General features: G+C 41.3%; 1 protein-coding gene across 1 annotated transcript in view; it reads right to left on the bottom strand.

Moving 5' to 3' along the window:
- Positions 1-3,743: 3,743 nt before the first annotated feature.
- The window catches only part of LOC101599863 (neurexin-1), a 545,566-nt gene continuing 523,740 nt past the window's right edge, over positions 3,744-25,569 (bottom strand). Inside the window, exons 13-16 of the mRNA XM_045137280.1 lie at positions 19,355-19,477; positions 13,230-13,611; positions 11,816-12,006; positions 3,744-3,905 (exon numbers count right to left, since the gene is read on the bottom strand). Coding sequence (XP_044993215.1) covers positions 3,883-3,905; positions 11,816-12,006; positions 13,230-13,611; positions 19,355-19,477 — 719 coding nt within the window. The 3' untranslated portion in view covers positions 3,744-3,882. The remainder of the gene's footprint in view (positions 3,906-11,815; positions 12,007-13,229; positions 13,612-19,354; positions 19,478-25,569) is intronic.

The following is a 25,569-nucleotide window of genomic DNA, read 5'->3' as shown; positions in this document are numbered from 1 at the left end:
AAAAACATATGAAAAAATAAAAGCCAAATATCTCATTTTATTTTCAACAATAGGGAGCAAAATTTTCGGCATTACCCAATGGAGTAATGACATACAAGTTTAAAAACTGAGTTGTATATTGAAGACAATGTTTCATTTTATTACGTGGCATCCAATGGTTAAAAAGTAAGTATTATCTTTTATTTTAAATTCATAAAAATGCTTCAAATATGTACACAAATATCTATAGTAACATTTAAATAATGCTATAAACCTTAGTTCAAATCTTATATTTGCAACTTGGTGCTATGTAAGGGCAGAAAACAATGTTTCTGAATCCCCATTTTCTCATCTCTACAGTGAGGGCACCAACAGCTTGTGTTATTGACTATGTCGTGATTAAGACACCATACTGTGAAATGGATTGCTGAGAGTTCACTTCTGACTGAAGTGCCAATAAAATAAAATATCATCAATAAAATCAACAAAATAAATAACAACAGGCCTGGGGGGATGGCTTAGAGGTTAAGGCATATGCCTGCAAAGCCAGAGGATCCAGGTTTGATTCCCCAGGACCCACGTTAGCCAGATCCACAAGGGGGCATACATGCCTGGAAATTGTTTGAAGTGGCTGGAGGCCCTGGCGCACCTATTCTCTCTCTCTCTCTCTCTCTCTCTCTCTCTCTCTCTCTTTCTCTCTCTCTCTCTCTCTCTGTCAAATAAATAAATAAAATATTTTAAAAAATAAATAACAACAAAATATCAGGCAATGTAAATGTGAGACAGAAATATCCAAATGTAAAATACCAAAGAAAAGATGAATATTGGTTTTCTGATTCTTTTTTTTTTTTTTTTTGGTTGTTTGGTGTTTTTTGTTTTGCTTTGTTTTGTTTTGTTTTTGTTTTTGTTTTTGTTGCTTTTCCAGGTAGGATCTCACTCTAGCTCAGGCTGACCTGGAATTCACTCTGTAGTCTCAGGGTGTCCTCGAACTCATGGCAATCCTCCTACCTCTGCCTCCCCAGTGCTGGGGTTAAAGGTGTGCACCACCACGCCCGACGGTGTTCTGATTCTTGAACTTCTCAGCTACATTAAAACATATTAGCAAGAACAATAATAAAATAAATGCAATAATAATAGCTAAAAAAATAAAAAGGTATCTGAGGTTTTAAAATGCATTATGAATGTCACTGTAGGAACACACTGTATGTTGGTCATATTTCCACCAGGCTATGCTCCTGTATTCCTTGTCCTCTGCTCCCATTCCACCGAGGGTCCTGCTCAAGGAGGTTATTAGTAGTCACTGTGGAATCATGAATGCATCAGTCACTCTCTGTGGGAGGTGGGGGAATGCGTCAGGACGGTATCTGAGTTTTTAAAATTCATTTTTTCTCAGTGTTTTGTTTTGAGACAGGTTTCCTTGTACGCAGCATTATCTGTAGCATTCTACTCACTATGTAAACAAGACTTCCTGAAACTCACCACCCTTCTGTCTCAGCTTCCAGAGTGCTGGATTACTGGTATGTGCCACCAAACCTGGCTTAGCTGAACACTTTTTCAAGGAATCATCATTTTTCAGTGGGCTTGTGCCAGCCTCGTCCTGGAGATGAAGCTTTGTGCCCTCCTTTGTTGTGGGATTCTGAACAGGTATGAAGTATGCTGAGGTCAGCTAGAGGTAGCTGAATTGAAATGAGAGAACTTTGGGCTGGAGAGATGGCTTAGCGGTTAAGGTGCTTGCCTGCAAAGCCTAAGGACCTATGTTCTACTACTCTCCAGATCCCATGTTAGCCATACACAGAAAGATGAGGCAAGCGCAAGTTTGCACTTGCCCACTAGGTGGCGCACACATCTGGACCTCGATTGTAGTGGCTGATGCCCTGGTGCAACAACTAACTCTCCCCCCCCCCCTCTCCCTGTGTGTGTGTGTGTGTGTGTGTGTGTGTGTGTGTGTGTGTGTCTGTCTGTCTGCCCGTCTTCCTCACTTTCTCTAAAATTAAAATGAAGGGCTGGAGAGATGGCTTAGCAGTTAAGCGCTTGCCTGTGAAGCCTAAGGACCCCAGTTCGAGGCTCGGTTCCCCAGGTCCCACGTTAGCCAGATGCACAAGGGGGCGCACACGTCTGGAGTTCGTTTGCAGTGGTTGGAAGCCCTGGCGCGCCCATTCTCTCTGTCTCCCTCTATCTGTCTTTCTCTCTATGTCTGTCGCTCTCAAATAAATTTAAAAAAAAATAAATTAAATTAAAATTAAAAACAGCCAGGTATTGTGGCTCACACATTTAATCCCAGCACTCAGAAGGCAGAGGTAGGAGGATTGCTGTGAGTTCGAGGCCACCCTGAGACTACATAGTGAATTCCAGGTCAGCCTGGGCTAGAGTGAGACCCTACCTTGAACCCCCCCTCCAAAAATAATAAAAAATAATAATAATAATAATAAAAGAAATGAGAGGCTTGTGAATGTGTAGGGAAATGACGCATGGAAATTACTCATGGTGAAGAGTGGGCCCCACGTGCCTGGGAAGCATCTAACTGGACCGTGGAGAGACAGTGCCGGTAAGTAACCCTGGATAGAGCAGAGTACTGTCTACAAAGGCTGACTTTGAAAGTCAGACAGAGAAGTCATGGGTGAAACCAGGAAAGTACCAGGAGAGAAGGAATGAACTTGACTAATGCGGCAGACGGAGAGGCTGGCCTCAGATCTAGCCTGAGGAAGCAGGTCAGGAACACAGCAGCAGAAGGCTGCAGCAGTTTGAGCTCATCCTTCCACCACCACCAGGAATTGTTCAGAGAAGGTCACAGCTTTGATTCTGATACTTGACTGATAATTTAGATTGCTTATTTTTAAAACTTTTAAGACTGTGGATGGGGTAAATACCTATAACACTGTCTAAAAGTGAGTGCAAGCGCCATCTTTACACCTGTACATCTCTCAAACACCCCAACACATCTTAAAGTGACAGCTTGAGGTAAAAATATTGTAATTTGATTGTACTTGACCATAATGCCTATTTTATGTAATACTTCATAGATATGCCTTTACCACGGTGCTTGACGGCTAAGAACCCCATAACTGATAGCATGAGTCATAATTATGATGAAGATAGCAATATGCAGGTTATTTTTCAGATGTTTGATTAGTAAATAAAAACAGATCAAAGTCATGCATCTTTCATGAAAATATTCAGTTGGGTTTGTCACCCATTGCTGTGCATGTTTTGGAGTTATGCCCCAGGAAATATACAGGTAATTACGTCATGGACCATCAGGTTTACTCAAAAATACATGGAATCATACATGTTAAAATTATAAACATTATGGTCTGTTGTATTATAGAAATGACACATTAGTCTCAAAACTTAAAGTGTTTGCAGACACTAGCTGGAGCACTTTTTGCCTTTTAATAGAGTGAGAGGAGCCTGGTAAGAATCCAGAGGGCAAAAATCTAGTGTCCACCTTCCCCTGCGTTCTTCAGAGACTTTGACTACTGCTTCTCATCTTTCGGCGGCCACTTCATTATAGTCTTTGAATCCACCAACAGAACGGTCCTCACAAAGGCATTTATGAGTTGTCCCACCTGATCCACATAGTGCTCAGATTTTCACCACTTTCATTACTTTAGATCTTTTCGTCAGACCCACTCCATAATCTGGCAAACGCTCTCTCTTGACTCCTGAACAGAGAACAGCCTGCTGGAGCCATCTGTGGTATGTTTCTCTTGTGCCTCAAGTAGCCTACCCAAATAGTCCTTAAAACAAATTTAGTGTGTTCACTATTGCACAATGTGACCTTGTAATCTGTCCCACATCCTGGCCTCAGAAAGACATCATGCTCTAATCAGATGCGCTTTTCTGAGTTTGTAGTGTTAGCATCCAAAATCCAAGTGAGGGCTTGAGTTGGTCAGAGGTGCACAGTCAGGTCTGGTAGGCCATGCTTGCTGAAGATAAGGAGAGAGAGAAAGCAAATATGTGGGGAGCAGGAAGGCAGGCTTATAAGGAAGCTAACAGGGGCTGGAGAGATTGCTTAGCAGTTAAGGTGCTTGCCTGCAAAGCCAAAACACCTTGGTTCAATTCCCCAGACCCACGTTAGCCAGATGTACAAGGTAAGGCATGCGTCTGGAGTTCATTCGCAGGGCTGGTTTCTCTGGTGCGACCATTCTCTCCCTCCTCTCTCTTTCTCTCAAAAAAATAAATAAAAATAATATTTTTTTAAAAAGCTAACAGAAGGCAGATCAAGAGCCAACAGACAAGGGTGGCACCATGCTGGCTTGTGTCTGACCCCTTTCTAGAACCCAGATTTCACTGAAGCCTGGTTTTACTCTTTCTCTCTCTCTCTCTCTTTTTTTTTTTTTTTTGCCTGAAGGTGCTTTCAGTGTTATAATAGTTCATTTCTCTCCCCCTCTTTCATCTTTTTTTTTTAAATTTTAAATTAAACTAGTCAGATTCGGTTTAAGCTTCTTGTATTGACTTTCTCTTAAGCAGAAGAGGGTTCTGAGAACGACAGGAATGGCAAAGACTGGCCTGCGGGAGCCAGAGCTCAGCCAGGGCTGTGAGCAGAAACCAGGAAGCCCACGGCGGGCATCTCCAAGTTGGGAGGACTGAAGCTCTCAAGGTGGTGTCATGAGCGGTCAGCTGAGGTCTCCCGTGGCCACCCTGGTATCTAGACAAGTCATCGATTTCTCATGAAAACATTTCTCTCAACATTGAACCTAACTGGCCAGGCCAGAGTTTCTCCAAGATCTTTCCTTCCTTCCAGATTCCCATGATCCCAATAGTGCAATGGGAAATCTCAAAGGGAATTAGAGAGTGATGAAAAAACCTAATATAGGAAAACTCTGCCTAGCGCAAGAAAACTTCCAAAATGAGTGAAATGGACATAGGGATTAAAAAAAAAAAAAAAAAAAAAAAACAAACAAACTTCAGGGGCTGGAGAGATAGCTTAGCAGTTTGTCTATACAAGCAAAAGACCCAGGTTGGATATTCCAGGACCCATGTAAGCCAGGTGCACAAGGTGGTACGTACACCTGGCGTTTGTTTCCAGTGGCTGGAAGGCCTGGTGTGCCCATTCTCCCTCTTTCTCTCTCTCTCCCCCTCCATTCCCACTTGTTTCTCAAATAAAATAAATAATAACCAAATAATAAAATAAATATTTAAAAAAATTCAAATTCATTAGTACACAGAATAACTAACTACATCAATCTTTGCTAGTCTAAGCTGGCCCAAGGTATACAGGGGAGGGAGGGGGAAGATTATTCGGGCACCTGTGAGGAAGGAGCCCTGGATAATTATACCTGTGAAAGAAATGATGTCTTATTCGGAGGTGGGGAGGTGAGAGAGGATTAAAACAAACTGTCAAAGGCTTTACAGTAAAGAGAATAGATTGGGACTGATTTCTGCAAAGCCCCGGAATTCAATGAAGATGTCAAGAGAGAAACAATGGTTTCATGTCTCTAATTGTCTTTCAAGTAACCACACTGTAATTCCTGTGTGGGAAAAGGAATAACAAAAATGTCAAGTTTTACCTTGACAAAGTTGAGCTTTATTGTGTTTGCTGGGTGCTATGGTGATGACCTGTAAGGTGGTCCCCGTTATCTGTACCCAAGGATAAGTGTGAAGTGGGCTGTAGATGCTCTTTTCTGCTTCAAACCTTCGCATTTGCTCTCTGCTCGCCACCTGTCAGGGGGTCTTCACAGCTGCTCTGCGCAGGAAGTACCTTTCCCCCTCGCAGCAGGCACAGGGGCATCTCGGCCCGCCCGTGGCCTTTGCAGGAGGTTTGAATGTGGTGTCTTGAGATGTAATCTTTACGGCAAATTGGCGTGAGAAAGTGAGGCTGGACACAGCAGCAGGGGAAATGCTGTTAGTTCAGGAGCAGATGGTGGCAGGCCTTCTTGCTGTGTTAAGTCCTGTGTTAAGGTCTTTCAGTCAGGTGAATGGGAGAGTAAGTAGACAGAAGTGCACCAAGGAACAGAGAGGTTATCTACACCCAGAGACAGAGAAGTTACCTAGGTTCAGTGTCAGAAGGTGAGTAGAAGCAGGCCCTCAAGGCTGTAATGCTGAGTCAACTGGTTAGGAAAGGGTGCATATGCAGACCCAAGAGAATATTCGAGGCACGTATGAAATCCCAATATGATTAGAAAATGTTTTCATCCTTTGAGGGAACTCAATGCTCAGCTGCTGGGTTTTGTTTTTCTGTTTTGTTTTGTTTTTGTCTAACTTCCTAATGGACATTTAAAATAACTTCTCCCAAACTGAAATAATGTGAGTTAGTAAGTATATTTTCCTGACAAACAAGAAATCTAACAAAGGTAAATTAATGAGGACCACAGGGTACACCAATGGCAAACTGTACTTGAATATTGTATTCGAATGTTCTCTAAACATCTACATAAGCAAACTGTTTAGGCAAGGCAAGTGGGCTGCAAGACCCCATATGAGCAAAACATGCAAATCTTGGGATTAAACATGAGGGGCATTTCTGAATAGAGTCCAGTCACTCAACTACCTCAGTAAGCATGTTCAAGTGGCAAGAACAGGCACTTCTGTAACAACAGCTCAGAGATTAAAAAGAAATAAAAAGTGGGGGGAAGTCTGTTCTCATTTATTTGCTTAGAGCTGGGATCTGTAGGAATGGAAAGACTAAGCTGCTCACCTCTGATCAGGGAAATCTTCAGTGGATTGTGAGCAGGATCTACCTTCAGAAAGCCATGCTGGGAAGAGTGAGGAGGTGAGAAGGAATGGGTCTATCTTCTAACAGCCATATCAGGATGACTGAGGAGGTGAGAAGGAATGGATCTACCTTCAGACAGTTATGTCAGGAAGAGCAAGGAGACAAGGAGATGGGAAGGAGTGGATCTACCTTCAGACAGCCATGTCAGGAATACTGAAGAGGTGAGAAGGAATGGGTCTATCTTCAGACAGCCATGTCAGGAAGAGAGAGGAGGTGAGAAGGAATGGTGCTACCTTTAGGCAGCCGAAGGGTAAGGAAGAGCCAAGGAAATAGACATGATCATTATACAGCTCGAAAGTTCTGTGCAAGAGCAAAAACCTTAGAGTCTGAGAGAGATGGAACAACGGTAGAAAGAAAGAACGAAGTATTGCTTAGTTGACCAAGACTTAATCCATTAATGAATTACCAATTTAAGTAGTTTTGCCTAGTGGCCACCCGAGGGCGCACTCTCCTATGCACGGGAACAAGTGGAAGGATTAAGTTAATATCTTAAGTAAGGGTATCCACTGAAGATGGATATTTAAAACTTTTTTTTTTCTATTTTTGTTCTTGAACTAGATAAATGAATAAGCAAGACCGACCTCAATTCAAATCGCAAGGATTACTACAATAACCTCATTTGAAGCTATCTAGTCATTAGTAGGGATTTAATGAATATTATCTCCCTCCCATAGGCTACTGCATACAAAGATGTCATATATAGGACAATAGAAGCATGAAGATGAACTGTCTCAACAAGAGGGGCCAGGACTCAGAAGTTCCAACATGAATAGAAAGCCATGCTATGCAGTCGCTCCAGAGAGCAAATTGACTTGAGAGCTTTCACTGAGTGCCGGGGGCAAGGCAGCCCGGAGACCCAGAGGACAGCGCAGGGCATCCGCAGGGACAGACCGTCGGGACAAGGTCATCTGCGTGCGCGCTGCCTCCTCTCCGAGAATTCTTTATTATGCCCCTTGGAGACCATGTCCATCTGAGACAAGCCGGGAAGGGAATGCATGGCTCCTGGCTTTCAAATTTCTACACCAAGGTTCCGACTGTGAAGAGGAGCGCCCTCACAGAGGAAAGCACGCGTCAAGGCTAAGTGTGGAATTTTAGATGTCTGCAAACAAAGAGATTCCGTCTCCCGGTGCAAATGGAACGAGCTGAGCGCCCACCAGCGTGCAAACGTACTTCGCGGCCTTATGCTGCCCTCTGGTGGGTCTGTCAGGTATAATAATGGATGGGAAGGGGAAAAAAAAATCTGATCCCGAATAAACCAACAAATATGAGACTTCAGTTCAGGATCAGTGAAATAAAAAGTAAGCTTCAAAGCCGGGAGTGGTGGCATTTGCCCTTAATCCTAGCACTCGGGAGGCAGGGGTAGGATGTTCGCTGTGAGTTTGAGGCCACCCTGAGACTTCATAGCTAGTTCCAGGTCAGCCTGAGCTAGTGAGACCTTGGGGGAGGGGGAGTTTCAAGAATCCTGAACTGTTTCGGGACTAAGTTACACATGGCATCTGTGGAGGTGCACACCTTGAATCGCAGCACTGAAGGGAGACAGAGGTAGGTAGGAGAATTGCTGTTAGTTCAAGACCACCCTGAGACTACATGGTGAATTCCAGGTCAGCCTGGGCTAAAGTGAGACCCTACCTCCAAAAACCAAAAACCAAAAACAAACAAACAAACAAAAACAGACAACAAAAACAAAAACAAAAAACCCACTATTGGTATAAGGCAATTCTTTCTTTCTTTCTTTCTTTCTTTCTTTCTTTCTTTCTTTCTTTCTTTCTTTCTTTCCTTCCTTCCTTCCTTCCTTCCTTCCTTCCTTCCTTCCTTCTTTCTTTCTTTCTTTCTTTCTTTCTTTCTTTCTTTCTTTCTTTTTCCTGCACTTATAGTGGTTCCATCCCACATGACCACCATACACTACAGATTGAGGGTGACAAGTTCATATAGCAGCTCTCTTAGGTCCATTAGCTCCTCCTAAATGCCTTTGCCTGACCTGATGGGAAGAAAAGCAATGCCTGGCTGTTTTTATTCATCCTTAACACATCCCTTCAGCTTGACTTCCTCAGAGAACCTTTAAATTGTTTTTGGCCTTAACACCTCAAATCTGGCTCCACACTATCCCTTCTCTCTGCGTCCTATCTCTGAGCCCTCAGCATCAGCTGCTTCTAAACTCTGCACTGTAGTTTAACTAAATAAGGTCAGTGTTAAAAGTACAGCCCAGCTGGGCGTGATGGCGCACGGCTTTAATCTCAGCACTCGGGAGGCAGAGGTAGGAGGATCGCTGTGAGTTTGAGGCCACCCTGAGACTCCATAGTGAATTCCAAGTCAGCCTGAGCTAAGAGAGACCGTACCCCGAAACAAACCAACAAAGAGTATAGCCCTGCAGAGCAGAGTAGGGAAAACAGGACAAGCGTCAAAGCCTCCACGTTCTCTTTCCAAGCCTCTGTGGTTGGTGACAAGAGGGATTTGGGGGTTATTTTTACCACAGATCAGACCCTAATTTATAAGCCAAAGCTTTGGGCTAAACTTAAGAGTTCTCACTTACTGGCCTGGTCAGATTTTAAGCTCAGCAACACCAGAATTTAAGGAAATAATCAGGACCAAAATAAGAAAAAATCTAATTGTTCACTTGGAAGACTCCCCCCTCACTTAAACTATGCATCAAAAAATATGCATATGTACTCAGTAGGATTTCAGTACTTTACATCTTAATATTGTGTGTTATTTGTGAAATGCATAGTGTTATATTTTTTAAATTTTTTGTTTATTTTTATTTATTTATTTGAGAGTGTCAGACAGAGAGAGAAAGAGGCAAAGAGAGAATGGGCATGCCAGGGCTTCCAGCCACTGCAAACGAACTCCAGATGCGTGCGCCCCGTTGTGCATCTGGCTAACGTGGGTTCTGGGGAATAGAGCCTCGAACCGGAGTCCTTAGGCTTCACAGGCAAGCACTTAACCACCACGCCATCTCTCCAGCCCCATAGTGTTATTTTATTTTATTTTTTCCAATGGAATAGTCTGTTTTTAAGACCTGAGGAGATGGCTCCCTGGGTATAAAGTTCTCGCTGTGCAAGCATGAAGGGCTGAATTTGGATCTCTAGCACTCACACTGAAAGCCAGACATGGTGGTAAACTTTGCAATTCCAGCCCAGGGGAGTTAGAGATCAGAGAATCCCAAGAGCTTGCTGACTGTCTGGTGCAGCTGAGTTGGTGAGGTCAAAATTCAAGGAGAGACCCGGTCTCAAAAATGATGGTGGAGAGTAGTCAAGAGCACATGTTGACCCCTGGCCTACACAGTAATGCGCACACACACACACACACACACACATGTGCACCTGCACACTCATGTGTCTATGCACAAATGTGCAGATTTATATACACACAAGCATACTATGCTCACATATATACATGAAATAATAATAACCTGAAATATAATCTATGTTTTATGAAAAATCAGCTGTGCTGGCATCTAGGATTTATAAAGGAAACCCTAACTTCATGGGTCCTAATTATGAAGAATGCTGTCTGAACCTCTTCATGAGGTCCCACTCAGTTTAGTGAACAATAAACAAATATTCACTTTGAAGGAGACAGTGCTCTCCATGTTCAGATTTGCCTGACATCGCTCACGTGTTCTCAGAGCACATTCCAGCACATTCTCCAGCATCCTCATCCCTTTACACTCTATGAGATCTCTCCTGTATGAAAGAGACACTGTTTTTGTTTTCTGTTGCTGCTGTTGTTTGTTATGTTTTGTTTTGTTTTGCTTTGCTTTGCTTTAGCTGCGGTGGACAGCTTTGACAGTGACTTTCTAAGTCCACCATGCCAAACAGTGTCACCCTCCAAAAGGGGACGAAAACGCTACCGTAGTTAACTTCAGTTGCAAAGAAGAAAGAGAAACAGGTAGTGCTTGTTAAACTGCATTTCCTTTGAATGTCACATTAGTTTCTGAGCTAAGCTCTCAGATTTGTGGCACAAACAAGATCCCTTTGAAGGTAACAGGAGGCTTGCTGTGAAAGAAGCAAGGCAGCCATTACCTCACATTTTATGTTTGGACAAATGAGGAACCAGTATTGTAAATATGCTCTGCAATTATAGAAAGTGATACACTCTTCTTTGTTCTTTCACCTTATTTACAGGGAGTATTTTTTCCTCTAAGAAGACTTCCGTTAGATTTTCTTTTTCAAGTTTCCTCACTCCCCAATGTATTTACCTTTTGAATCAAAGGGAAGGGTCCATTCAATATAAATGAGTAGCTCTTTCCAAGCAAAATATCCTTGCAATGATACCTAGGGGGTTCTCAGTGTATCAGCGTGGAGCAAGAAGGCTGATGGAGGGTGTGTGTCTGACCTGGATGACCTTCTCTGTGCCCTTGTGGTTACTTTATACTGGCTGTGTTACTCCAACGTAGACCTCCTCCATTCCAAATAACACACCAATAACGTTTTCTCCAATGTGATGGGAAATACATGAATTACCATCTATAGAAACGTGTGCTGTTTCCTTCTTTTATTAACATGTCCTCTAAACATTTGGACTTGCTCATCTGAGCAACCAAGTGTCAGTGAGGAAAGAAAACAAACACCTGCTAAGGTGTCGTTAACAGCTGGTGAAGACAGCATTTACCCAGGTGTCTATGTGTTTGTGTGTGCGTGTGTGCGTGTGTGTGTGTGTGTGTGTGTGAGAGAGAGAGAGAGAGAGAGAGAAAGAAAGAGAGAGATAGGAAGGAGGAAAGGATAACAGAAATCACTGTTGGAGACATTTGTTAGCACCTAGAAAACCTGAGCAAGAATACTAACAAAATCTCAGAGAGCACACTGTGTGTCCATATGGACTGAAAACTGTTGGGACTTGAAATGTACTTTCCTTTACAATATCGAGATTATGAGCACATTTTTCATCATTCTTTAAACTTTAATCACCCATGCATTCTTAGGTGTTGCATTTTTGAGCTGCTATTAAAAATACATATCTTCTTGGCACTTTAAAGGAGGAGAGAGGCTTGTGTGTTGTATTATTAATGGGGTGCGAGAAAGGGGACTCTAGCCAGCCATTGCTGAGGGCATGAAGGCTTCTCGGCGTGGGTGGAGAAGGCGAGCTGGGGTCGCGGGGGCGCGGGGTCTGGTGAGTACTCACTCTTGAGATCTAAGTTCCTGGCCCCTGCCGTGATTTGCGTTGTGATCTTCGTGTCGATCTTGACAGTGTGCAGGTTGCTGGTGTCCCGTGAAATCATCACATTGTGCCACTGATTGTCGTTGAGTGGCTTATTTGAGCTTCCTTTGATGAGGTTAGCACCATTTCCCAAATCGAACACATAATGTAAATACCTAAAACAAAGGAAACAAGGGAAAAGTGTCACTGCCTGTGGGCTGAAGGTTCATGTCCAGGAAGTGCATGCAAATGGGATTCCTTCAGGCATTCCTTCTCCTGCAGGTGCTGAGAGAAAATGACCTGGATGTGGGGTTTCAGAAGGGATATGAAACCTCTGTTTCAGTAAAAGGCAACACCTTCAGCTAGGTGAGGCGGTACGCATGTGCAAAACCAGCATTTGCCAGGTAGAGCAGGAAGATCCGGAGTCCAAGGCCATCTTCAGCTAAACAGCGACCTCCAGGCCAACCTAATCTACATGAGACTGCATCTCAAAAAAATCAGTTTAAAAATAAATAACAAAGAGGTTCCACTATCCAGGCTGATTTCCCCCATTCTAGCAAACCACACTGTGACAATTCTTAGCTTCCTGCACCTGCTTTCCTTTCGCAATGTGAAAACCTGATTCTGTGAAGAAAACATGTACTCATCCTGTGTGCCAAGCACACGAAGCTGCTACACACATGGTTATGTGTTTCTGGTTTTCCAAAGACTCCCAAGTACACAGTGATCTTAGGGATGTGTTGTTCCTCACGCTTCTCTGTTGCATTTCTACAGTGGCACTTACACATTGTGTGTATGGGTGGGAATTTGAGATAAGGCACATGGCTGACAAGGGAAAGTACACACCATTGTGTATTGCCCAATCTATTGTAAACACAAAGTATGGTCCCCTGAGCTGATGCATAAACACACAAACCAGTGAGGAGGCACCAACTTGTGCTCGCCCTTTCAAAGAAATGTCACTAACATGGCCTTCTTTCTAAACTGCTCAAGGAACCCTACCATCCCACGAAACTCGAATGAAGTGGAATTTTATGACGTAAGTCATTAGATCACTTGAATTACATATTTAATTTAACACACACTAGCTTACGAACTTGTGGCAATTCTTTTTCTAAACGGATTCGTGCCAAGTCAGAAGCACGCAAGTAGAGTGTGAGGTTCATGGGGAGTCTTTCATAAACTGGAAGTGGAACCTCAGGTGAATAAGTATAGATACAAACGTATCCATATCTATGGGAGCTGTGCAGTGAATTGGAGGAACAAAGGAGTTGTTGCCTTTCTGCCCCTCCCAAAGCCCTTATAAGCCAGTGTGTTCTGTTTCCTGCATGTGTTTTGGAAACTGAAGTTCCTCTTTACAGAGTAGTATTTATTTGTCATTGAACTGACATATACTTACCCTTTAACTAACTCGACCACAATAAAGTCATTTCCATCCCCACTGTTATATAGGATGAGTCCGTCTAGGGATGTGGTCTTGAACTGGAAAAAAAGATGCATAGACGTGTAGGCTTGCAACGTAGCTAAGGCAACATAGCTTGATTTGGTCTTGAAGGTGACAGGATCTGCTATGATGTTCCTAAAGCCAAATCTGGCGTTGAGCTCACAGTAATATATGTCACCATTTTTACACAGGTCGATGTATGCCATTCCATTAAAGGTCAGGCTCTGCAGATGCCCAATGAAGTTGGAGGGGACAGAAGAAAGGTACCGCCGCTCTGTAATGATGCCCGTCTCTATGTTATGAAACTCCAGCCTTGTATGGTCGCCTGCCATTTGCCCTAAAAATAAAAGATAACTTATTATTTGCTGCTTCAGAAAGATACTTTCAACTTCCGAGTTTCATAGCAGGAGTACACTGAACACAGGAATCTGAATTCCTCTTTGAAAGTCAACTGCATGGAGTAAGAACACTTAGGAGGAGTTAGTGCATAAGCTCGTACAGATAGTAAAGTTCTCCCTGTTTGGATTTGGATCACTTGTTAAGTGTTAGTTTTAGTAAGGGTCATGCCCATCCCTGGGTATGGTGGTACACTCCTATAACCCAGCTCTTGAGCAGTCAAGGCTAGAGAACTGACTATGAGAGGCCCGCTTGAGTTGTGTAGTGAGATTCAGGTAAGCCTGAGCTACGTGGAAAGACTGCAAGAAAAAAATATATTAAAAATACTTTGCTGTTTATCAAGTTATGCATTCTTTTTTTTTAAATTTTATTTTAGAGACAGCAAGAGAGATAGACACACAGAGAATTGTCACACCAGGGCCTCAGCCACTGAAATCAAACTCCAGATGCTTGAGCCACCTTATGGGCATATGCAACCTTGCACTTGCCTCACCTTTGTGCATCTGACTCACGTGGGATCTGGAGAGCTGAACGTGGGTCCTCAGGCTTCACAGGCAAGTGCCTTAGCCGCTAAGCCACCTCTCCAGCCCAAGTTATGAATTTTTAATGAAAGAAAGAAAAAGAGAGGAAGGAAAGACTAGAGGAAGGATTAAAAGAAGGAAGGAAGTGAGAAAAGAAAGGAAGTCAGGGAAGGAAATAAAGAAGGGAGGAAGGATGGAAATGGGGAGGGAAAAAGAGCAGGAAGCAGGGAGGGAGTAAAGGTAAGAAGGTGGTAAGGGGAAAGAGAGGGAAAGAATGAGGGAGAAGAGGAAAGAGGGGACAATGAGGGACAAAAATTGCACAATTAGGAAAAAAGGAAGGGTATAGAGAAGGAGAAAACAAAGGAAGGATGGAAGAGAAGGAAGAAGAGAGGAAAAGAAATGGGGGATAGAGACAGAGGGGGAGTGAAAACTGTGAGTGAGTGTTCTAATGACTGCTCACTCCCTCATAACAAAATTGATACATCTCAGCCTCTTGGTTAGCTGATGTTTCTATTTATATATTTTTTCTCCAGGGAATACAAGATATGATGGCCGGGAGACATGGCTCAAAGTTACGTGAGCTTCTTGTGCCAGGATGAGAGAATCTGAAACCACCTGAAGGAGAATCCCCAGGGCCTATGTAAACATCTGGGCCTGGCATTGCACAGAGGTTATCTCAGTCCTTTGGAGAGTTTCAGCATGAGGGTGGGGGTAAAAAACAAAACCAAAAGGGGCAAGCTCCAACCTCCAGGGTCAGTAAGAGACTGTAGTTCAAAACTAGAAGAGGTGGAAGAGTGATGACTCAAACTTTCAGCTCTGGCCAGTGCCGGCTAGTACAAGGAGTGCTGCAAGGATACATGTCCGTGCGTACACTACACTAAACACACAGAACTCCATATTATTATATATTTTTTCCCATAGCCAATAGAAACAGTGAAAAGTTCCTAATTTTTTTTTTCTCATAATGAACCACTGAAATGTGTCTCAAGGTAATTCTGCTCTATGCACATTCACTTTCCTAAGCTGACTTTCCTTTACACTGTTCTCCCAAGTTCTTTATCTGTGGACCTACATCATATTTCTGTCACTTTTGTTTCACATGGCCAATCTTAGTCAAGATACGAATTCAAAGCACCTTCAATTTTGAGGGTGCAAGCAAAAATAGCCTACAAAGTGTAATCTCTAAGCATCTTAGTGGGGGGAGCTTGGGCGAAGACGTGTTCAGCCCACACCCTCAATCTCACCACACTTATCTGTCAAACCAACTATGACAAGACAAATCACACGTTCACCGCAGGAGTGATGACTGACTCTTTTCCGAAGGTTGAAAGCAAATGAAAGAAATGTAAGCTTGTTTTCCACATTAAAAAGCAGGACTTAAATAAAAGTTCCACTTTGCTTCTGGTTCATTCCCAGCTTCTTGTTGGAAGCCTAATTAAAGTGTGGGCCAGTCTGGGCGGCAGCTCAGAAAGATCACTTTAATTGCAATCATGCTCTTCCAGCCGAGCTCTTGGCTGGTTTCCCTGTCCAATTTGGCATAATTGGAAATTTTATCAAGCTTATCCTATTCTATCACCCATGACATTAATGAAAATATTAATTAGGGGCAATCTCAGAATCAGTCCCCGAATAAGCACACTGAAAACTCTTCCTAGGTGTGATCCAGACCGAGAACCTGTCTACGTGGGTCACCTTAACCTGCTGACAGACTCCCATTGACTTCATGGGATAACAACACTCTGCATAGTATCTGAATGTTTGAGCTATAAAGTATGAAAGCTATGCTTTGGGCTATTTTAGAAACACTGTTTACATAATCAATTGACTTTGATGATTATAAACTTACTGGGGTAAAAAAAAAATCCTCTAAACTGTACATCACTTAATTTCAAACATTTTGAAACTCTTTAATCTTTTGTAAAGGCATTTCAGTTATCCTTTTTAGCCATTGGGTTGATTTCTTAAAGATAAACAAAAATATCACTTTATTTATTTATTTCTTCACTCCCCACACCCCACCACAATGTGTCTGGTTATCTGATATAAAATACTGTTTACTTCTCTTCAGTTCGTATACATTGACCTCAATATTGCTCTGTGGGTGCTCTACCTCTTAGGGAACAGATGAAATCAATCTTTAATAATTTCCATGTATAAAGCTCTGGAGATACCAGCAACACTGAATTAATAAGCTATATGGAATGAGGAAAATGAAAGCTCACTTGGGCTCTGATATTGATTGTTTAGATTTTTAGTTTTGCTTTCTTCTATATTAAAATCTGAGTCTTAGGGCTAGAGATATAGCTCAGTGATTAAAGGTGCTTGTTTGCAAAGCCTAAAGATGTGGGCTTGATTCCTAAGTACCCACTTAAATCCAGATTCACACAGTGCCACATGAGTCTGGAATTCATTACAGGGAAAAGGACCTGATGCACCCATTCTCTATCTTTCAAATAAACAAATAAAATGTTTATTAAAAAATATGAGTTTTGGGCTGGAGAGATAGCTTAGCAGTTAAGGTACTTGCCTGCAAAGCCAAAGGACCTGGGTTTGACTCCCCAAGACCCATGTAAGTCATCAGATGCACAAGGGGGCACACACATCTGTAGTTCACTTGCAGTGGCTAGAGGCTCTAGCATGCCCGTTCTATCTCTCTCTACCTGCCTATGTCTGTATCTCCCTCTGTCTTTTGGATAAATAAAAAATAAATAAATAAAAATATTTTAAAAAAATCTGAGTCTTAAATTAGTGAGCCAAATTCAACCCCACAAGTGCATGCTTCCTAAGGGCTTTATTGTGGAACAACTAATAGCAAGAAAATATTTAGAAAAAGGTATTTCTGATTCTTAAAATCAGTATTCCATGTTGTCAAGACCTTGGTCGTTCCAAAAGAGGAATCAATATTTTGTTTAGTATGACTGAGAAATTCAGTGATTAAAAAAATCAAAATATCTGTTTTCACTTCTCAAAGAAATACAATTATTAATGCGAAAGATAAGTAATGAAAAAAATAGTGACATGGTATAGAAGCAGCCATTCCCCCAGTTACAAAAAAAAAAAAAATGTCCCCTGTTCAAAAGCAATTATTTCTCCAATAAGCATACAAAAATGCCTAGGCTGTACTGAGAGACAAGCTGAACTCACAGAACAGAATGGCAACCTAAAAGCAATTTTCCACCAAGAAAACACTGGCTCATTGTTGTCTGCAAATATTTCTCTTTTTTCATTTTATGTTTTTTGAGGTAGGGTCTCACTCTAGCCCAGGCTGACCTAAAATTCACTATGTAATCTCAGAGTGGCCTCAAACTCATGATGGTCTCCTATCTCTGCCTCCCAGGTGCTGGAATTAAAGGTGTGTGCCACCATGCCCAGCTGCAAGTATTTCTTTTTACTCCATTCAGAACTTACTCCTGTGTTTAATCTTTATCAGTTCTATTGCTAAGGGTGTTGAATAAATAAGAAAAAAAGAAGAAGAAATTCAAGGGATAATGTTTTCTGTGAAGATTTTACAAAGAAAGACTTTTATGCTTCTAACTATTGAAATGTTCTGTCTTTTCCAGAAATTGCATATGAGAATTTTGGATTAGCAAAACCAGGTGTCTTGAGAATTCCAGACTGATAATGATTTCTAATATGAACCAATCAGTAGATCATTTGTTTCTATTCGTAAAGAATACAGAAATTGAGTTAACACTTTTCAACAAACTGGATAATAAGACAAACTATTTTGGGTTCGCCCTTCTCTGACCTGGGTTAAGTTCCGAGGGACAAAACAACCACTAAGCCTTGAATCCACTTGTTGGTGGAGTGAGCGGCACATAAGTCTATTGTTGTGGGGATGAAGTCATTCTGAGAGGAGCAGATGTGGCCCCTTCCTCAAAATAAATCATATTCTATTGGGGGATGGCAGGTAAAAAGAGGTAAGCATTTAATTAAATATATAATAAAACTCAGAAAAAAATGCTAGAAATTGGATGAGTGTATTGGGGCACTGTACTGGTAAATACAGAATAAGGACATGTCCAAGTTACATATTTGAAGGATTAAAAAGACAAAAATTGGCCTGGAGATTAAGAGGATCTGCACTGAAGATCCCTGCTTATATAAGGGACCTGCCCTTGTATTACTATATTACAGTAAGGGGACTTCCCACATTTCCTCTGGTGTAAGACTTCACATTCACCATTTAAAACTGATTCGTGTGAATGTGCAACAATTAATAGTCCCCACATGTGAGAAAACTTTGTACAACCACAAAGAACCAATGAATAGAAGGCCATGATAGATCAATGAGATGGTGGTGTGCTTCATCTGATCTCAAGAACGATTCCTTCAGAAGTTACAATCCTATATATGTTTTGATCACCTTGAATAAGCTCCTTATTCTTGGAGCATGAGGACCCTCTGGACATTCAGGGTGGAACAATCTGTCTCCTCTGGACAAGACCCATCTTATGATTTGTAGTAAAATAATCAATATAGAGATTTTCTCTTCACAAGAAGAAAGACCTCATCTAATATCCAAATGGGGTGAATGGTTGGATTTTTTTGCAGAAGATAAAGTTGTACTCGTTCCTCTTTCTTATGGCTTCCAAGTTTCCAGAATGGAACTTTATTTAACTCAATTTAAAGTGGGGATTGGACCTAACATCTTCAAAGTTAGTTAAATCAATTGAGCTAAATGACCAAAAAGTGACCCAATATAGCCTAAAATGTACAAGGAGTTCATTGGACAGAATGCTAGTACATCTATCAGTTTACTTTGAAGCAAAAAGTGTACAACTTGCTCATCACCAAAATATAGAGAAAAATGACAAAACTGAAGGGAAATTGACATCTACAAAATGACTTTAATTCTTTTAGGGGGCAATAAGATATTTATCAAACTACAAAAGTTAAAATATACTATAGTTTCTTCTTGAATTATTAAAGTTGAAAGAACATGGCACAGAAGCATTGTTCATTAGGGAGAAAATACTTAACATACTGCTTATTAAGTACAATGCTTAGTAGAAAATTGGGGATCTAAATATACAGTGAATATAATAACCTTCAAACTAAGTTATCAGTCTTGGTTTAAAAAAAGCCACCTGTAAAAAAAAAAATACACATGAACAGGAAATCTTAGTACAAGAAACTAAACAGCAGGGATGGAAAGTTTACCTGTCATGGCTTGTTGATCGTCCACTGTCAACTTTAAACTTTTTCCTCGACGGACTACACGCACTGTGTGCCACTCATTATCATTGAGGTTATAGCCAGCAAAAAGGGTCTCGGGACCTTTGCCTGTGGAATACGCCAAACAGTCATTATGGACAATCAGAATGAGGCAAGAAAGTGAGCCTCACAGAAAGTGAGAGAAAGAGAAGGTGAAAGCAAGAGAGAGGGAAAGGAGAAAAAAACATGAGAGAGGAAGAGAGGAAGGAAAAGAGGGAGGGGAGAAAGAAAGAAAGAGAGAGAGAGAGAAGGGAGAGACTGGCTGGAACCATTTGAAAGCCCAGTAGAGTTACAGCAAGCAAGGAAAATGACAAGTTAACACTTAGGTGTGACAATTTAGGAATCTTTGAGCTTATATATTGATATGACAGGTGAACTAACCTGTTGTCATAAATAGGCACAGTCAATACAGCATTGGGAAACCTCCCAAATTTGCATGCACATTTTTAAAGGAATTGGACAATGATGGAAGTAACCATTTTCTTACTCACAAAGTGGCCAGCAGTCACATGGCCTCAGAAACATTTGATTATGGGACATGAGCAGTCCATTTTCAGGTGAGTGAATAACTAGGTCACTGCATCCTCATGGGAAGTTCAACTTGCTATTTGTGTGATGACTGCTCTTCAGTTCTCATCTCACGAACCTCCAGGATTCCCCAAACTCTTGGATTAATCTGCTTCCTATGGACCTTTGTGTCTGAAAGAAGCCAGCCTAACACAGCGCCTTACAAACTACCAGCTCTGCACGTTGCCATCTTTGTGTATGGTAGAGGTATGTCTGCACATGCAGGAAGACACAGTGACCGGGAGGGAGGAAACAAAAGGGAGGCACAGACCGTACAGGGCCAGATGTTGAACGGAAAAGGGAAAAAGTGAAGCTAGCCAACAGGGATTACAAAGTAATGGTCAATGAAAGAAAGCAAATAACATGGTCAGCAGGTAAAGTAACTCTCTAGGACTCCATGTAAACCTATGCAGAGAATTTAAATGGATTTGGAGCAGGCATTCCTCAGAAAAGTGTTTAGTGGAAATTACTAAAGGACTAAATGGGACTATATCTTCAACTTGAAAACAAAGGGAAAATATTGATAGAACTGAACTGATATGAACATCAATGTTTACTAATCTAACTTTAAGATTCATTCAGGAGAAGACTATGTCAAGTATACATTTTTGGTAATCGTTTCCTCTCATACTCCCTTTTTGCAGAAACTGGCTGGCCCAGTAACACAGCAAAGGGGAGGTTATCTTAAATCATGACTTTCTGCTGATAGAGGATACGGATTGCTCTTGCAATTTCCTTAACCAAATTTTATGAGGAAAACCAACTGATTTATAAAGGTCACAGGGCAAATGAAGGTGCAAAATATAATTTGAAGACAAAGAGAAATAACAGGAGAAAACAGTAAGTTAGGGGAGCAAAGAAGTCCACTCTCATGGCTTATTGCTTACTGCGACTTCGTAGATTCTGCACACAGTCCTCAACTTCCCATCTATGATGCTATTGATAACACAACTAAGTGTTGCTTTCCTTTGGAGACTAAAATGAAGTAATAAAATTTTTGCATGATTCACTGATTCAATTCTTTAAAAAATGCCAACCACCATTAATATGATCATATTCTCTTTTTTGGGGGGTGGTGGATGGTGGGGTGGGGATTAAATGGTATATCCAGACATAATATAAACTATAATGAAAGGGAAAGTTTTGAGAAATTGATCACTAACTAACTAGAGGAAGCCTGTTAGTTTAGCAACTGCAAAGATGCTGTGAGAACACATTTTGAAAGCCAGCTCCAGGATCCAAGAGCTCTTTCTAGTTTCAATAGCACGGAAAGGTACGTTTAATAACCCTGCCACAGCTTAGCATCCTGCTGGCAGCCAGGGTCACCCTTAGTTTTGATCTCTGAAAACAGAATGTGTCATTTTAAAGCTATTTTTATAGGGGAGATATATTTTTCTTAGAAATGTGTACTTTTGAAGCAGATTTCTGTCTGCTCTGTTAAGCTCATGTGTTTGGTCAAGGAGAAGCCTAATAAGGATGATGTCATCACCATCCATTCCAGGCTGGCTGTTCAGTCAAGTCATAATGCTCCATCTATGAAACAAATATTTCCATAGCAACGGGCACAAAATCCAATTAAAAATAAACCTTGGGTTCATAAAAAAAATCTCTGTAGGCCAACTTCAAGCTTCTTTCCTTGCATTATTAAAAATGTGAACAGATTGATTTTAGAAGACAAGGTTATTAAAAATGCACTTAACAGTCTCTGTTCAAAACATTGTTGCTCATGTAACGTGAAATGTAATGAGAAGCGTGAGGGGCTGAGAGTTAAGAACTCCGGACGCCCATCTTGGATTTGCTCCTACAAAACAGCCGAGGTTGAGTGCTCATTAGGCACCAGGAGCTTTTCCTCTTACATTGCTTCATCTCTATATTATTACCAACTTGCACACTTAGAACTGAAGGTCTGCAAAGCCAAAACTACTTGCCCCAAGACTGCGCAGCAACGGAGTGCATTTCCCTGGTCATACTTTCTCAAAGGCTGCTTGTTTTCCAACTGCAGTACGCAACTTCCTAGTCATGAGACCCCCTGACCAATCATTTAACTTCCCAGTTCCTCCATATATATGTGTGAAGGATGAGGGAAGATGTTTACGTTCAGCTGTCCTAAATAACAAGGACACTGTTAGGAAAATCTCTGGAGACTCTGCAAAGTGCCCCGTGAAAAGAGTAGCAGTGATACACTATCGCCTAAGGATGCTTAAATCTCTGCCTCGGAAGACCAGTGCAGAGGAGCGGCCATCACTGTATGGACTCGCTACGCATTCAGCAGTTTTAGCCAATTTTCTGTCCTATTAAACTCATCCATAAAGTGAGGACAGCACAGGCTCCTCCCCCAGTTCCTTTACAGTCTCTCATCATTGCAGAAGTTTAAAAGATGTGGGATTAGTAAAGAAAGATGGCTTAATGGTTGACATTTTTGAGTGGGGAGTTGCTTCATCTCTTGCCAGAAAGTTAATGATGAAACTACAGCCACCTAAGCAGTGATACACCTGAATTCTCTTGGGAGACTTTTTTAAATTTGAGGTTATCAAAAGATCTCCACCATACTATTATTTTTTTCTCCCAGAAATACCTGTGACTCCACCTTAGATTCACATGAGTTTTCAACCCCAATGTGGTGGTGCTAAAACATGGGAATATTGAAGGGTAACTATGTTTAAGGAAGGTCACCAGTGTGCAGCCCAATGAAGAGTTGAATGTCCTCACATAAAAGAGAAAGTGGGGCTGGAGAGCTGGCTTAGTGGTTAAGCGCTTGCCTGTGAAGCCTAAGGACCCTGGTTCGAGGCTCAATTCTCCAGGACCCAAGTTAGCCAGATGCACAAGGGGGCGCACGCATCTGGAGTTCTTTTGCAATGGCTAGAAGCCCTGGCATGCCCATTCTCTCTCTCTCTATCTGCCTCTTTCTGTCTCTGTCACTCTCAAATAAATAAATAAAAATGAACAAAAAAATTTTAGAAAAAGAGAAAGTGGACTGGGTGTGGTGACACAGGCCTTTAATCCCAGCACTTGAGAGGCCGAGGTAGGAGGATCACCGTGAGTTCAAGGCTACCCTGAGACTACATAGTGAATACCAGGTCAGCTACAGTGAAAACCTGCTTCAAAAAACAAAAACAAAAAACAAAAAAAAAAAAAAAAAAGAAGAAGAAGAAGAAGAAAGAAAGGAAGAGAGGGAAAGACAGTCTTATTCAAGTCAGGAATGGGGCTCTTTCCAAGTGTCAAACATCTCGCATTTTGATCGTGGACTTCCACGTTGGTGAGAAACCTTCAGAAAACAAGTCTGTCATTTAAGCCACAAAGTTCACGCTATTTTGTTACAGCAGTTTGAGTGGCTAAGATGGAACAGTGTTCTTCTACAAGTATAAATGTAAAGAATTGTTCCTAATTCCTTTTATGTTGTAGGGAATTGACTTATATGCAACTTTATGATTTGTTCTTTTTGTGATCTATTTAAGCCATACATATCATTTTTTACTTAATAAAAAAAAAGCCAATCTATAAGGGTTAAGTGAATAGCAAGTCTCACTTGCAGCAAGCAACTGAGTCAAGGTAGCTTTTTAGAACTCTCAACCCCAGTGATCTGTCCTTTACACAGAAACCATAGTGCAGGAGGTGAAAGGTGAAATGGGGCTGCACTTCACAGCTAGGAATTCACTGCATTGGGTCAGAACTTATCTCCACAAGCTGTTGTGATTTGAGATGTTTTATAAGTATGAACAGATTGGAATAAAAGTTCCCTGAGGCACATGTAGAATATAAAGACCCTTGATACCACACGGCATCTCTGTGGTCAGAGCTATTTATCTGAAAAGTCCAGGCTCCAGATTTACAGCCTAATGAACTTTGAGCAGTTCTCCCTGTCATATTATAGCAATAAAACGTGACCTTCTTAAAGAATGCCAACTCTATGATGTGGTCACTAATGGCTGTTTATTTGGTATCAAAGGTGAACGCTAAGCAGGAACAAATTTAATTTAGTCAGAACCACTTCTTTTCAATAGAGCTTAACCTGATCCTTTTATAACCTGCTCACACATGAATTGTAGGCGCCTCTCAGACTTGTCCCCAAGAAGTGGTACATTTAACTAACTTAAGGTATTGGACAGAAAGATGCAAGTAGAGTGTGAGAGAAGGGGTGGAAGACCACATTTTCATATCCATACTTTTTTTTTTTAATAGTAAGACTCAGAAGAAAGAAAATGATACAATATAGTCTGTAGACCTCACTTGGGAAGGGTAGTAAAGAAAACTTGATTTCATTCCTAGTATTCCCTGAACTAATCATTTCCCTTTGGGGTTTGTTCCTTGTTCCTACTGTTATCTATAAAAGGAGGGTAGTGGATAAAAGCTTATAAAAAATAATTTTTTTGATCTGTTTGGACAGAGGCCAGACAGTACCATAAAGAGGCTTTTCTATCCTAAAATTCCTATAGTGAAGTGAATGCAGGATAATTTTGGTATGGGGTGATTTTACATCGTCAAACACTAAACAGGAGGGCTATGCTTTTATGAACCTGATTGCCCTCACAAAATATAGCACCAAATAATCCGTCCATGTTCAGTCAGAAGCAAAGATGGCCCCATTCTGTACAAGAGTGTTTCCTTTGTTCGCAGCACACTCTGGACATGAAATCACAGAACAGGTGGTTATACCAAAGTTATCTTTAAGGAACATTTTAGCTATGGTAAATTATTTTGTCCCTTGTTCAAAGAATCAGGTCACGGAAGAGCAGTTTTGGAGGATCTGACAAAAATCATTCTCCATGCTTGTCTCATGCAGGACAAGGAGGTGGTGTTACAGGAATTAATGAGTCAATGAGCAATTAGAATAATCAGGCAAAATCTACTACAGAGAGAGGCAGAGAGCCTTTATTCATTTGTGAACCTCTACTGGCTATTGTTAAAAAAAAAAGAAACCTGACAGAGGCCCTGAACTCAAATGGTGTTGGACTTATATACCTTTTTAGTCATTTGTCTGAGTTTACCCACACTTACAGAGGGGACAGCGTAGGGTTCTGTCAAATAAGATTAAGTACAGGAAACTGTCTCCTGAGATAAGGTCATTATATATTGTCCAAATGGGTCAGGCTCAGAGTCACAGAATTCTTGTCAGCTACCACCAGAGGAATCTCCCCACTGTAGTTTCAGTGGAAGGAAGTGCAAAATCTATAGCTTCAATGGAAGTCCTAGGCGCATTTACATTTCTTATAGATACATTGATTCTATTCCATCTAAACTAATGTAAGCTAGGAACACTGAATATATGGGATTCCTTTAATAGTAGTACCATATGAAAATACAGGAGCTTTAAATGGGGACTGGTTTTATCTTATTTTTAAGTCAAAGCATTACTTTATGCCACTGTATTTTGGTGGAAAAAGATGGCTGAGAGTTGAAGACAAGCCCAGTGAGCCTTGCAGCAGCCCTTGGACCTGGACTCCAGGGAGCCCTTCCCGATGTCCCCATTTTCCCCTCAGGTGGCCATTCTCATCAGAAACTCCAGAGAAGTCTTACAGAAGACACCTGCAATTAAACCCTTATTTTTAAAATCCCATTTGGTTTATAAAAATGGTTTTATAGTTTATGACCTAAGA

The sequence above is a fragment of the Jaculus jaculus genome, chromosome 18, assembly GCF_020740685.1.
Source record: "Jaculus jaculus isolate mJacJac1 chromosome 18, mJacJac1.mat.Y.cur, whole genome shotgun sequence".
In the NCBI taxonomy this organism is placed as follows: domain Eukaryota; kingdom Metazoa; phylum Chordata; class Mammalia; order Rodentia; family Dipodidae; genus Jaculus; species Jaculus jaculus.
This window is presented reverse-complemented; position numbering and strand designations above follow the sequence as displayed.